General features: G+C 42.3%; 1 protein-coding gene across 2 annotated transcripts; it reads right to left on the bottom strand.

The window, feature by feature from the left end:
* Nucleotides 1-2229: 2229 nt before the first annotated feature.
* Nucleotides 2230-12971, bottom strand: LDHB (lactate dehydrogenase B). 2 transcript variants are annotated; one of them, XM_072875226.1, is made up of 8 exons: nt 12825-12971; nt 11730-11861; nt 8644-8761; nt 7948-8121; nt 5595-5768; nt 4293-4410; nt 3313-3436; nt 2230-2580 (listed from the first exon to the last, which is right to left on the bottom strand). In XM_072875226.1, the coding sequence occupies exons 2-8, from the start codon at nt 11853-11855 to the stop codon at nt 2413-2415; spliced, it is 1002 nt and encodes a 333-aa protein (XP_072731327.1). In that variant the 5' UTR covers nt 11856-11861; nt 12825-12971; the 3' UTR covers nt 2230-2412. The 2 variants fall into 2 exon arrangements, with proteins under 2 accessions (XP_072731327.1, XP_072731335.1); XM_072875234.1 differs by lacking the exon at nt 12825-12971 and adding an exon at nt 12231-12255.
* Nucleotides 12972-13390: the final 419 nt, after the last annotated feature.

Below are 13390 nucleotides of genomic sequence, written 5' to 3'. Positions count from 1 at the left end.
GACATAGGGAAGCTCTTCTACAGCCATGCGACTGCAATGAAGATACAAGATTGTGTGATAAGACTCCTAATGAAAATAATTACAATGTAATTAATGTACTTGCATAGGGCTTACAGACATCAGTGAATGCAAAAAACAATCTGAAGAGCCCATTTATAAAATCTCAAAATCCCCTAGCCTGAGATACTCATTCCTATTTAACAATTTTGAACCAATCACACATAACACCCACAAGGCTGCTTTATTGTTAAATTTCTTAGAATTTTCTTTCATGTCATCTCCCCAGAAGCAGAAGTTGGTACAGTGAGGCTGCTGATGTGCTAAGAAAAGTGCTCATCATGCAAACCAATGTGCTTTCCTCAGTCCTTCAGTTCCCTGCTTCATCCATATCCACTCTTTTTTGTAACAGACCACACTTTTTTGTAGTAGAGATTGTCATTAGCTTTCTGGTTGCTTAACGTCTAGGTGCAAAAGAGCTTGTGCTGCTGTTGACTCTATGATCACTAACAAAAAACACCTCTGTGGACTCAGAGGGGATTGAAGGACTAGTTGACAGATACTAGGTGACAGTAGCTTCCCAGCCTGGGCACTGATTACCATGTTCCTTTTAAGATGTCCCAACCTACTTTGGGTCTCAATTTGCTGGCCACAGAACAAGGTTATGACCCTACACTTTAATGGGTGAAGAATGCACACTGATGCAATCAGGGACAAAACCCTGTTTTATTGTAGTTGAGTGATCTTTAAAAAAATCAAGATTCACTATCAGAATGGAAAGGGCCCACTCCCTGTCCTTTAAGACAACTGATGCCTCTTCAGTCTCAAAAATCCTGCAAGATAGGTTTGAATTATTATTGAATTATTATCCCACAATATAGGTTTGAATTATTTCATTAACTGACAACAGTGCAAGTAAAAACAAAGCAAGGAAGGAACTGCACAAGGAGCCAGCTAAATGTGCTCAGGCAAAAATTACTAATGGGTGTGTCTTGCAAACAGCAGCAGCTTATGCCATTTACCTCATGACAGCTGATCATGAACAGTTCTTAGCAGGAACTTAAACTAATTTATCCAGGTGTGGAAAGCCTTCCAGTAAGATCTCCACACTGGGTTACGAAAGCAGAGACTATAATTTTCCCTCTCCTACCACTAAATAAGTCTGGCATTTAGCCTGAGAATAAAGCATCTCCTAAGGTCTCCCTGGGATACCCTTTGTAAATAACGCTGTCATCAACATCCCATGCATGATATTTCACTAACTACATGATACATCCTAAATCACAGGATAGCAGTTATCTTGCAATATGACAGGACTTACATGACCTTTTCTTTTCAAAGGAGCTAGAAAAATTAAGCTACTCGTTTGTGAAAGTGTTTCAGTCCACTACTCAAAAGCATTTTAATGGAGCTAGGAAAGGCCTTTAAATTGCTCCAACCTAGTCTCAGACCATTTGTTATGAAACAAGACTTGCAGACCCCTGAATTATGATACAAGAGATGAATTTGATACTGTTTGCCCCTAGACATCTAGGTTGAGCAGTTCTAGGCATGCCAAGCAAGTACTGGCTATTTATGGTTAATATCTACTCCATAATTGTAACTGATTAAGAAATAAAACTTTGGGATCTTTTAAATCTGTTCTCCCCCCAAGTATATAAGCACTTGTGAAACAATCATGCTGGAATTTACAGATTAAAGGCCTGATTTGGCTTGTTCTATAAAGAAGATTACCATGGGACTCCAGTCTTCAACTCTAAAAAACTTGGATTTTGGTAATCAAATAGAAAAGAATTGTTTATTCTAAACATTATGAAAACTAGACACCAATAACAGGCACAGAATTGAATCCAGAAGAGAGAAGTATCTACAGGACCTTTTGTCTAGGCCAGTGGCATACAGAATCTTAACGTTGTCATATTTTTGGCAGGTGGCCCAGAGACAAATCCCCATTCCATTTCTTCTACCCATCAGTAAAAAATAGGAAGTACTGTATCAGAAACAAGTCTGGGAATCAACTACACTTAGTCAGCATCTGGACTGAAACTAAATCATATAGAAAAGGCTTCCAGTAAGGTTGTATTAGTGAAATCCCACCACAGGTGATTACTACATTGTTTCTAACCTTTTGATGTGTCTACACTTCCATGTAGTTTATGGCAAGCAAAGGAGAATGCCAGAGTAAGCTAGATAATTTAAATACTGAAAATAAATCACTAGGACAACAAAACATGCCTGAAAGTTGCTTTATTTGTTCATAAGGTCTGTGCGTTACAGCAAGCATAACTTTAGCTACTGTGGACAAAGCTCAGTCTGGAAGAGCATTAAATGTTAACCATAGAGATGTATAGTGAGTAGAGCCCACATTTGCACACAACATGCTGTTTTCTATTGCTGGAATCTAACATTCATGAGTTACAGATCTTTGAGATCTTTCTGGATGTTCCACAGTGTATCTGCACTCTTCTTCAGCTGAGCCACTTCCTCATCCTTCAGCTTTTGGTTGATGACACTTGTCAATCCAGAGGCACTTAGGACAGCAGGAAGGCTCAAGAAGACATCATTCTCAATGCCATACATGCCCTGCCACAAACAAGAGATCACTCAGACATGAACCATCACCCCAGATCTGCTTTTAGTTTATATAGCCTTCTGAGAGCAGAGCTTAAGACTTTATCATTTTGAAGCCTGCAGAAGATTCAATTTTCAGTCACAATGTATTTGAGGAAAATAAAAAGTGCAGAGCTGTTTTAGACCAAGTGATTGGTAATACTGAGATGTTTGATTTCAGCAACCCCACCTCCAAAACCCTCACTTATTTATATACAGCAAGTAGCTGACAAAATTCAAAGACACAGGATTAGGGCAGGCCTTTTTTATGACTACAGAAGCAGTAAGTTCAGCCTGCTCAGAAGTCTTGCTGCACCAGAGGTTATACAGCTGGTGCAGACTAGATGCAGCCAGTTACACCAGCTATAAAGGACACAGCTCTCCTCCCTAGCACCTTTGCTAGGCAGTAGTTCATGGAATTGCAGCTGGGCCTCTGTGAAGTTCTTGATTTTGCACTGAAACTTCCTTTTAATGAATCTGCATGGCAAACTTTACACAAGGGTAGTAAAGAGAACTTAGCCTACCATTCTCAAGTATGGAGCTGAAAATAAGAGGTCAGACTAGAAAAAAATTGCAATAGTAAGCTCACATTTTATATTCAAAGTAGTATCTTGCAAAGCTTCCTTTGTTCAGTACTTTGCTAATTGAGACTAGCTTTTCCATAACAAAATGAACTAGAGCATCTGATTAGCCACTACTTCTTACCTTTACCAGTGTTGAGACTGAGTGAACCCGGCACAAGTTCTTCAACATGGTCTCACAGAGGTCAGCAACGCTAAGGCCAATGGCCCAGTTTGTGTATCCCTTAAGTCTGATTACCTCATAGGCACTAAGGAAATATTGAAATACAGTTGCATTAGGATGTCAAAACACTGTCCAAATGCTAAGTCTTAAGATTAATTAATGTCTCCCATTTAAAAAAATCTGAAACTCCTGTGACACATTGATGTTTTAATTCTAAAACTTAGAGTTACATATTTCAGCATTAGAGGAGGAAGTATAAAGTCTACATTATCCTATACATGTAATAAAGAAGCCCAATTGTTCTCACAGGATTACCTGAAGAGAAAAATAGCTTCCATCTATGAACAGTTCTTAGTGTTAAGTAGAAAAACAGACACCTACAACTGAACAAGTTCTCTATTCAAGTCAGTGGCACAATCATTGAGTGCATTTGGAATAGGTAAACATTTAGAGTCAAAGCCACACACTACCTACACACATCCTAATTTTAACCAACATCTGCATACACTTTATACCAGTATAGTCATTTCATAGGCAAGACAAGTGATTTAACATGTATAGTTACCTCTAGACAAGTTTCCCTAAATCAATGAACAGAATTTTCCCCAAATCAAATCCAATGCTCTGCTCACAGAAAATACTACCTTTTCCTAGTCTTGTGCCCTTTGTTCAAAGTCAACCATTTAAGAAGCTACTTGTGAGAAGACAAGTGCACACAACTCTCAGCACTGCAGTACTAAAGGGGGTATGTTATACAATAGCTTGTCTCACTAAAGCTTACCAACTGAAATCCTGCATTTCTGTGTTTAAACCAGTAGTTCCACTTACTCATGAAACCCTCTAAATAAAAGGGCATGAAAGCTGCAGCAGAATGGAGGCAGTGTGCAGACTACCTATTTTCAGCATCACATATATCCATCTCATTCCTCAAGTCACTGTACCTTTCAATCACTTGCTTGTGGAGATCCTTCCAGTTCTCACCATCTTTGTCAGTTCCCATGGCAGGATTCAGGTCCTGGAGAGAAACGCCTGCCACATTAACTCCGCTCCAAACAGCCACTGTAACAGAGAGAGGACATAAGTTTCACCCCCCCTCCACTTTTCCTAAGTAGTAGTAGCCAGACCACAATAATGTTTGAGGCAGATTTTAAGTTTTCATTTAACTACAGTTAATTCTGAGAACTCTGGGGGTCAAATCTGAGACTATTTTAGTACTGACACTTTGACAAGTCAATCACAACACATGGACAGAACTTTCAGTCCTTGAAAAGTGTAGACAGCTACTTTTGAAGTCAGAACCCTCAAATTCTAGCAAAAAAAGCACACCTTAGCTGCTCAGCCTTTTAAAACTAATTTTACTCAAAAATTGCAGCAAGTATGTATTTGCTGTCCCACTAATCAGTATTAGGCTTGTATTAGCCTTCAAGTATTCTACTCTTATTTCCCTGAATAACAGGGTAGCAATATGCAAACTTAGAATATCAAGAGAGGAATCTGTGCATCTCCCTTCATATTGGAAGCTTACAGGCAGATTAATTCTCTGTTCCTGTGAAGTAACTAGGAAAATTTAGTTATTTTAAAGCAAAAGCAGCTATAACACTGAAGCAAAATGAGCTCTGTGTATGCTCAGCCACACTCTGTCATTACAGTGTAGGGCTGGTTTCACTAAATACTGTTGTTGATCAGACACTGTACTTTTATCAAATGCAATGGGACATTGAAGAGGTGGCTCCCTTAGAAATACACAGCACTAAAATAAAAAGCAGTACCAATCTACACAGATGTTCTGCTGCATCATTTCAGATTGGAAATACATCAACTAAGACAAATAAGCTTCTTTGATTTCACATGGTTTTAAAACCATCTTCTCTCTTTAATAGCTCTGCCATTGACCTAACAAGAGCTAATATTGCTTTCAGAAGAGAACCATGCTACAGATGATGTTATAATACTCCAAAAACTGAGTATAAACAGAATTAGTAAGCTGTAGCCTTTAAGACACAACTTTAGCTAACAAAATTGGCCTTTTCAGTTCAGGGTTTAATCATACTTAATCACTTCTATTAGAAGTGTGCAGCTAGATTTTCTGGACTTGTCTCAACTCTAATCTTCATAAAATACAGCAAAGTGCTAGTTACTCCAGCTCAGCTGCATCTGTACTTTCCGAGTTTTGTAACACCCCTTAGGCCTCAACCTCTAACACTGTACTGCTTATTCCCAAGGAGGTCAGAACTGCTCCTTACCACTAGAATCACCATGTTCTCCCAGGATCCAGCCGTGGCAGCTAGTTGGGTGGATACCAAGTCTCTCACCCATCAGATAGCGAAATCTAGCTGTGTCTAGATTGCAGCCACTTCCAATCACACGGTGTTTTGGCAGGCCACTCAGCTTCCATGTGACATAGGTTAATATATCCACTGAAAAGAAGAACATGCACAGTATATGAAACCATTCACATACACCAAGAATGCTCCAACAATTACTTTGCTGTAGGCAATCAGGAAGACTCAAAATACAGTTGGGCTTATTGGTCACAGTATTTCAGGTCTAAATATTTGGGGTCTGACTGCTTGAAATTTAGGACTCATCTAGCTACTGTTCAAAAAATTGAGGGATGTCTTTGGAGATTAGTATCCTATGAGCTTAAGTTGGAGGCACTTTTTTGTCACAGCTAAAGCCCTAGAGCATCCAGAATTGGGACTGAACTCTTCATATGGCTAAAATATTTAAGCAGTTTCCTGAAGTAGTGTTACTTTCTACTTCATCACAATAAGAGGTAAAGCAATTGAAAAAGAAACATGTTTGAGACTTACATACTGTTTCTAGTTGGTAACTACTTCAGGTTAATTTCTTAAACAGATTTGTGCATCAAGCAGTTTCTGCACTAGTTACCCCTGCAGCACAAAGAGCCAGATGAGTTCTATGCTTTGGCTGCGTGTGGCTCTAAAAATACAGTTTTAGAAAAAAACAAGCCTAATTTGGGGCAGTGAGGGAAATACATGAGCAGAGAGAAAAACTCTAATCCAGCAGAACAATAAACAGGCTGCAATAATTAATTATGGCTCCAAAACTCTCAAAAGCCAGCTAGTTCTCAGGAGGGAATGTATTTGTGTCTATAGATCTGAAATAGATCATTTGCTCTTCAGGCACAAAAAGCATGTCATCTTAGTACAGTTCACACCTTGCTGTTACAGGTCGCATGCTTGTCAGGCATAGTTTCCCTACAGCTTCACTTGAGGCCATTTCTGCCAGGATGACAGTAATCTGTACAGCCTACAGTGCACCTCCCTATCAAACAGCTACATTTGCTCTGGACAGTCTGGCTTTCGAGTCAGGTGCCAAGACATGCACCCAGACTTTTTCAGTGCTGCTTTGTAATCTCATCATTTGCCTACAGTAGGGCTTTCCACTCAGGACAGACTGTGGACAGTGCTGAGCTAGAGCCCAGACAGATCTGGGGAAGTTAAACAGGGAAGGACATCAAGGTCACACACCACCACACATGCAGCAGACACCTGGTGCTCTGGCACCCCTGAAGTCCCTTCTAATGAGCTCACAATAACTTCCACTATATAAGACTAGTGGACAAAATTTGATACATTGAGAGAACAAAGCATTATAGAAATAATTCTGAAAAAGCAACATGCAATTCTCCTCCTGCAGCTGCTCTACTAAAGAGAAATCTATAGTTTGAATTCAGCCTTGCTAGAACAAGAACAAATTGATCTTTGACTGAGATTTAGATAAGCATTTAACATGGCCGTAAGTTATTGTACTTGCACAGTAGCTACTTGCTCAGTACCTAGTATTCAGTAGTATTAATTGTACACCAGCTAATTACTCAACCACCAGTTGAGTTGCTAGCTTTACATGCACTGTTTTGACTCTGCCAAGTTATCTTTTAAAAACAGTGTCACTTCATTGCCAGGGCTCTGTAGTAATGCCTTCACTCAGATGTTGAATCAAGCAAAGACAGCTCTACAGAGACACCCTACAAAGCACATCAGAAAGTTTACAGTCTGCTTTAGACACCCAAATATCCAAGCTGTTCCAGTGCAATGAGACACTTCCAAGTGAGCACAAAAATATGTATAATCAGTTATAACTAAGTCTTTTCTAATCTAACTGAACTATATAGCACAGTTAGCCCTTCCCCCACCATAGGCTTCAGCACACAAATTCTTTTACCTGAAAATATACCCAACGCTATAGGGTATGTTCTTCATCCTGAAAAATGGCCATATCACATCCAGACACAAAAGTTATGATTTACAAAACAATTTAAAAGCAAAATGGATGTCTCCTTTAGAGATAAAAGTTTTAAACTACGTACTGCTTAAGCCAAAGTATGTAAAGAACTGAAGTATTTACCATGAGGCATGCTTTTAAAATATGGACACCATAAGAAGTTCTGAATAAAGAGAGCAGCAGAAAGTACAGAATATTTGTTTGTATTCTGCTGTTAGCAACTACATGGCAGATGTCCACCCAAAGCTATTAATTTTCAACATTCAATTTGTGGTTGAGAAGATTGATAAAATAAAACACTAGTTCTGACAAATTGAATTTGTAAGTGTTTGGAAAAGATTGCCTTACCTGGGTTGGAAACCACCAGGATGGTGCAGTTGGGGCTGTATTTCATGATCTGAGGAATGATGAATTTGAAGACATTCACATTCCTCTGAACCAGATTGAGACGACTCTCCCCCTCTTGCTGACGAACTCCTGCAGTTACTACCACAATCTTGGAGTTGGCTGTGACAGCATAGTCTACAACAGAGCATGAGGGAGAAGATATAGAATGTGTTAAATAGACTTATCACTAATTTCAATAGCATTGTGTTCATATTGGTATTACAGGTAGCTTCTCCACTGTGCATACATTCAAACCCAAAAAACCATGAGACTTCAATATTAAAACCAGCACCATCTCTTACATTGTTCTGATATATCAATACATAGGTCTTGAGTACACTCAAACCCTCTGAATCTTGTTTCCACTATCCAAATAGCAATACTATTTCTTCTACATCAAAGTAGTACTAGAGTTTCATTAAAATCAATTTATTCAACAAGCCCAAAACTGTAGAGTGGCCATTAGAGATGAAAGAGAAAATCTGGATTAAGAGCCACTCCCATTATTATGGTGTTCATCTGAATTCTCACCCCAGTTCATATACTTTAACTTTGCAATGCCAAATCCTTAGAGTTCTTTAGGATTACAGAACTAATGCTCCACTATTAAGCAAATTCACAGAATATCAGTATTAAATAAAAGAAACAGAGGTTTACCTTTGTCTGCCACAATCTTGTGAGTGTGAAGGAATAGGCTCCCGTGCTGTAGATCCATCATTTCTCCTTTTAGTTTGTCTTCCAAAACATCAACTAGAGCAAGCTCATCACAGAGGCCCTGAAAACAACAAAATTTGGAGTCAACGAAGCAGCTAACTTGCATTTTAAAGGTGCCCCTAAGTTGAACTATATTACATTTTAAAGTAACATGTTACACATCTGAAAGCATCTCTTCAAAGGTAAACCAGTAGGACAGCACTATCTTGTTGTTCTGATATATCTCACAGTAACAAAGTCAGAGGCTACTACAGCACAAGTTCGTAAAACTTGTTCAGACTTTCCAAAAGAGAAAGTGGGGAGTTTGAGTGCACAGCTATTTGTGCTGTGGGGACAAAATTTGTGCTATTTGTGGGGAGTTTGAGTGCACAGCTAACCCTTTGCTAGTAAGGCACTTCATGATTTAGTTACTATCTGAGGAAAAAAGTTGCATCTTTCAGATTCATAACAAACCCTCTAAATCTATCCAGCAAGTAGGCCCATTTTAAATATTTAAGTACCTAATACAACGCACCATATAATTATCAAATAAGTATTCTCTTATAACATTCCTTCAACCAATTCATTTCACAAAAAGTAGAATGGGAACAGACTTATTTTCCTCAATACTAAAAATAGTATCCTTTCCTGTGGAAAAAAATATTTAACAGCAGGCAAATTTAAGTTTTTCATTTCATACTTTAAAATCATGTTAGAGTTCATTGCTTTTCTGCATTGTTTCCTTTTTCACAACTGATTTGATTAACTGAAGGAAAACCGTAAGAATCTGTATCTGCACTCACTCTGTTCTCAAAACAGTCTGCAAGGTAAAATTAAAGTCTGTTATTTAAACATTATGAAACAATATCCTTAACTGAAGTCACTGGTGTTAAACTAAGCAGCTAGTGTAATGAGAATTTGAAAAAAGAATGTGTGCACATGTGTGATTATGGATAGATTTATACACAGTCTAACAATATGGGGCTTTCAGTCTAGACCTTGCAACCAATATTCACCAGACTCAGCAGGTTCAAGGAACCAGTTCTCACTGAAACAGAAGAGCACCTGGAATAACTCCAGTGACTAATTTCATGAATTTGCATCAGTGTTGCCTAGAGAAGAATTCAGCTCATTAGCACACACAGGAATGAAGTCTACACAATCACTAAATGCATCTTAAAATATTCTCATCGAAAACAGCCAGCTTGTGACTGTGGAGATGTTTCCATTTCTAAAATGGTATGGCAACATCAGTGACTTGTTTCTAACTGAGAGGGAGCTAAAAATAATGAACATGGAAGTTTTAGTGCCCTTCAAATTTATATTAAATCCAACACCAGTAAACTAAAATTGGTATTATCACACTGTTTAATTTTATAAAATTCAAAGCCATCTAAAACTCAACTGCATCTACATACTAAAGTATAGGAGATTAAGTACAAAATGTTATGCCATGGTTTAACAAAAAGACATCTTGGGGAGCCAACCATCTTGTACAAGGCAAAGCCACATCTAATTCAGTGACAAGAATCAGATGGTTTTGTTACAAAAGTGTTTTATACTGCAGCTTAATACTTGTGAGAGAAAGTAAGAGAAGCCTGGTTGAAATAAACTTCATGCCATAATCCAAGCTTGAAAAATTTAAAACCAGCTTTTACTCTGGGTTTGGTGCATACAACTCATTAACAGTAAAACTTTGTGCCTAGATTTCTGAAAGCACAATTTGATCCTGCTTAGAGCAACATATTAAACACAGATGTATGCTGGATTGTAGTGAAGTTCACAGTAACTTCACCTGACTCCCTCACTTCCAACCTTACAGGTTACAGTACTCCTTCAAAAACAAATTATTTCAGACCACAAGAGGCAAACATTTGCTTAAAAAATATAAATATAAAAACCCAAAATGAACTGTCATTGTTTTTCCATTAAATTCCTCCTTTAGTTATATAGTTTTAGAAACTATGTTACTTTCACATCAGTACTTAGTTTTGCTGTGGCCTTTTCTTACTCACAAGGCTCATGAACATCAGCAAGTGAAAACCATTAAAAATTTTTGTAATGATTAAAACCCCAGTACTTTAAGACATGCATCCTCAAGGTAATAGGTAGAGGAAGGATCATCTCCAAATAAAATACAGCTAGTTTAGTAGTATATGCAAGATTTTTTTTATCTCACTGAGCTACTTGATTTAAGATCTGCCCCTACAAGTAGGTAGGGCATATCTGCTTATGCCTTCTTTTAAAAGATCTGCAGCTCCCATTTGTCTTTTGAAAAAAACAGCATGAGAAGAATCAAATTTAACTCATTCAAAATATTCTCTAAAAACCAAGGGCAAAATATAAAAAAATCCTTATTGCATAATAAGCCTTTGCTTTGCTCAAAGACTGCAACATGAAATTTGCCTAAAAAAGCCCAGAAACCAGTAACAGGAAAAGTCAGACTAACCTTTAAGTCTAGCCCTCTATTTTTAGTTTCTGGAAAAGTAGCTAAAAGCTCTGTGGGAACAGTAAAGTCATATAACCAAGCAATAAGGGTTTAAGGAAAATAAAGAAGACTACTGAGGGGGACAGCAGTATTTTCAGTTATTGCAGCATTAAGAGAATAAAAAGCGAACACACATAGTTCTGATTCCTATCCCCTACTTCACATGGATTTCTGCTCTGTCTGCATTCTTTGCCCAGCAGAGCTCTCCCACCAAGCAAACTCCAGCTTTGTTATGGAAGAATAAGAAAATTAAAAAGAGAAAGAAAAGTTTGGCAGGGGCTTCAGAGCCATTGCTCAACTACATTTTCCCAGCAGCCTGCAAAATAACTCTGCCTAATGAGAGATTTATTGCTAAGCACAGATGGAAAGGTGAGAGAACAAGGAGAAACTGAATGGGGAGGTCAGCCTTGCATGACCAGCGTAGGTCACTGCTTGCTTACACGAACTGCAAATGATTCATTCCTGTACTAACCTACCAAACTTCCCACCATTTGCTAAGACAAAGAGGCAGTGCAGAACATTACAGCAGTGGGAGCCTGAACACCACGTCCTTGAGCCGTACCTTTCCAAGGATGCTGATAGCACAGGCCATCCCAACCTGTCCAACCCCCACAATAGTTATCTTGTTGTTCGGGACCGCGATTCCCGGAGCAACGGCGGTCATCAGCTTCTCCTTGAGAGTAGCCATGGTGTTCTGCAAGGAAAGACGGAGACATTCGGCTTAAAGCAAGCCAGAGCGAACCAAGACACGCGCTCTGAATTGGAGAAGTCATCTGCCACAGCCAGAAAGTCGCCGATGGAAGCGCTGCGAGTCGCTGCTGACGGCGGTTTACGTCAGGCAGCACACGGGCACGCTGCCCTTGCTCACAGGGCTCCTTCCACCTCACGAGTTACCAGCCCACCCACCCCTCCGTGGCCGCAGGGCTCTGCCTCCCACCCCTCCCTGCATTCGCTGGTGCCCGGCGAGGGGCTGAAGGGGCGCAGAGGTTGTTTTGGCAGCACGTAGCAGAAGATCCTTCTGTCCGCAGAGTTTCCAGAGCCTCCCCGCAGATGGCTCACATACCTTCTGCGCTAATGGCTCATTGCAGGGAGGTGAATGCCAAAGCGCCCATCAGGGCTCCGGGCTGCGGGACCGGTAATAAAACCACGAACCGGTTCGGGAGCAGTAAACCTGCTGGGATTTCCCCAGCTCGTTTCCATTCGGCCCCGAGGCTCTCTCCGCTCAACCCACGGAGCCCTGCGCGGTGCCTCCGACCTCCCCCTTCCCGCACGTCCTTCCTTCCCTCCCTCGCCAAGCCGGGGGCGCCGCCCCGCCCCAGCAGCCCAGACCTGCGAGGGGCCGGCACACGGAACACGAGGTCACCCGGCGGGTTTCTGTGCACGGCCGCGTCCCACCCACAGCTTGGCCTCAGGACCCACAGCTTGGCTCCGGCCACCGGCCTGCGCATCCCACCGGTGCTGGGACCCACCGCCAGCGCCCCCCGCCCCAGACACCATCCGGCCGCCACGCAAGGGATGCTCGGCCCCGGGGAAAGGCGCCCGGTCCCGGCGGGACCGAGCCGCCCGGGGAAGGGAAGGGAAGGAAGGGCCGGGCGACCCTCCAGCATCCCCCATCCCGGAGAGGAGACCCCGGCAGCCCCGCTCTCCCCGTACCCACCAGCGATGCTCAGAGCGGGGAGAGCCGAGAGGAGCACTGCCACTGCCGTCCGGGGCTCGGGCAATGAGGGCTCCGCAGCGGAAGGGGCGGGCCCGGGCCGCCCCCCGCCGCGCCCGCCGGGGCGTTCCCGGGCGCCGCTGGGGAGGCGGCGGCCGCCGCGCTCAATCCCCGGCAAGGACGGAGGCCCGAGGGTGCCGCCGCCCCGCCCCCGGCTCCCCCCGCCGGACCCCCCGGCCCCCGCTCACCCCTCCCCGGCCCCCCGCGGCAGGGCCGGGCGGCTGCTCCCGCCGGCGGGCCGGGGGGGCGGGGGCCCGGCACTGCTGACCGCTAGCATCGCTGCCCTGCGGCTGCACGGCCGCCGGACGGGGGAGGGAAACGCTGGCTCGTCCCTTTTTTTGTGCTGACGGCGGGAGGGCGGGCAGCCGGGGGAAGCGGTGCTGCCGGGAGCCGGTGCGGGGTCAGGCGGGAGCGGCCGTGCAGCCCCGAGCAGGGGCGGGTTGAGAGGCCGTGGGTCGGTGCTGTAGGCTGTGAGCCGGGCGCCGCTGGCGTGGTGGCCTTCACGGAGG

This window comes from Ciconia boyciana, chromosome 1, assembly GCF_034638445.1.
Source record: "Ciconia boyciana chromosome 1, ASM3463844v1, whole genome shotgun sequence".
NCBI lineage: Eukaryota > Metazoa > Chordata > Aves > Ciconiiformes > Ciconiidae > Ciconia > Ciconia boyciana.
This window is presented reverse-complemented; position numbering and strand designations above follow the sequence as displayed.

Bases quoted from the DNA above. Each gene is read 5' to 3' on its own strand.
- LDHB (XM_072875226.1), bottom strand. From the start codon at position 11,855: ATGGCTACTCTCAAGGAGAAGCTGATGACCGCCGTTGCTCCGGGAATC. The intron at 5,769-7,947 runs GTAAGGCAATCT...TCTTCTTTTCAG, and splicing joins CCTGGTGGTTTCCAACCCAG to TGGATATATTAACCTATGTC. The intron at 2,581-3,312 runs GTAAGAAGTAGT...TGTTTGTGGCAG, and splicing joins CAGTCTCAACACTGGTAAAG to GGCATGTATGGCATTGAGAA.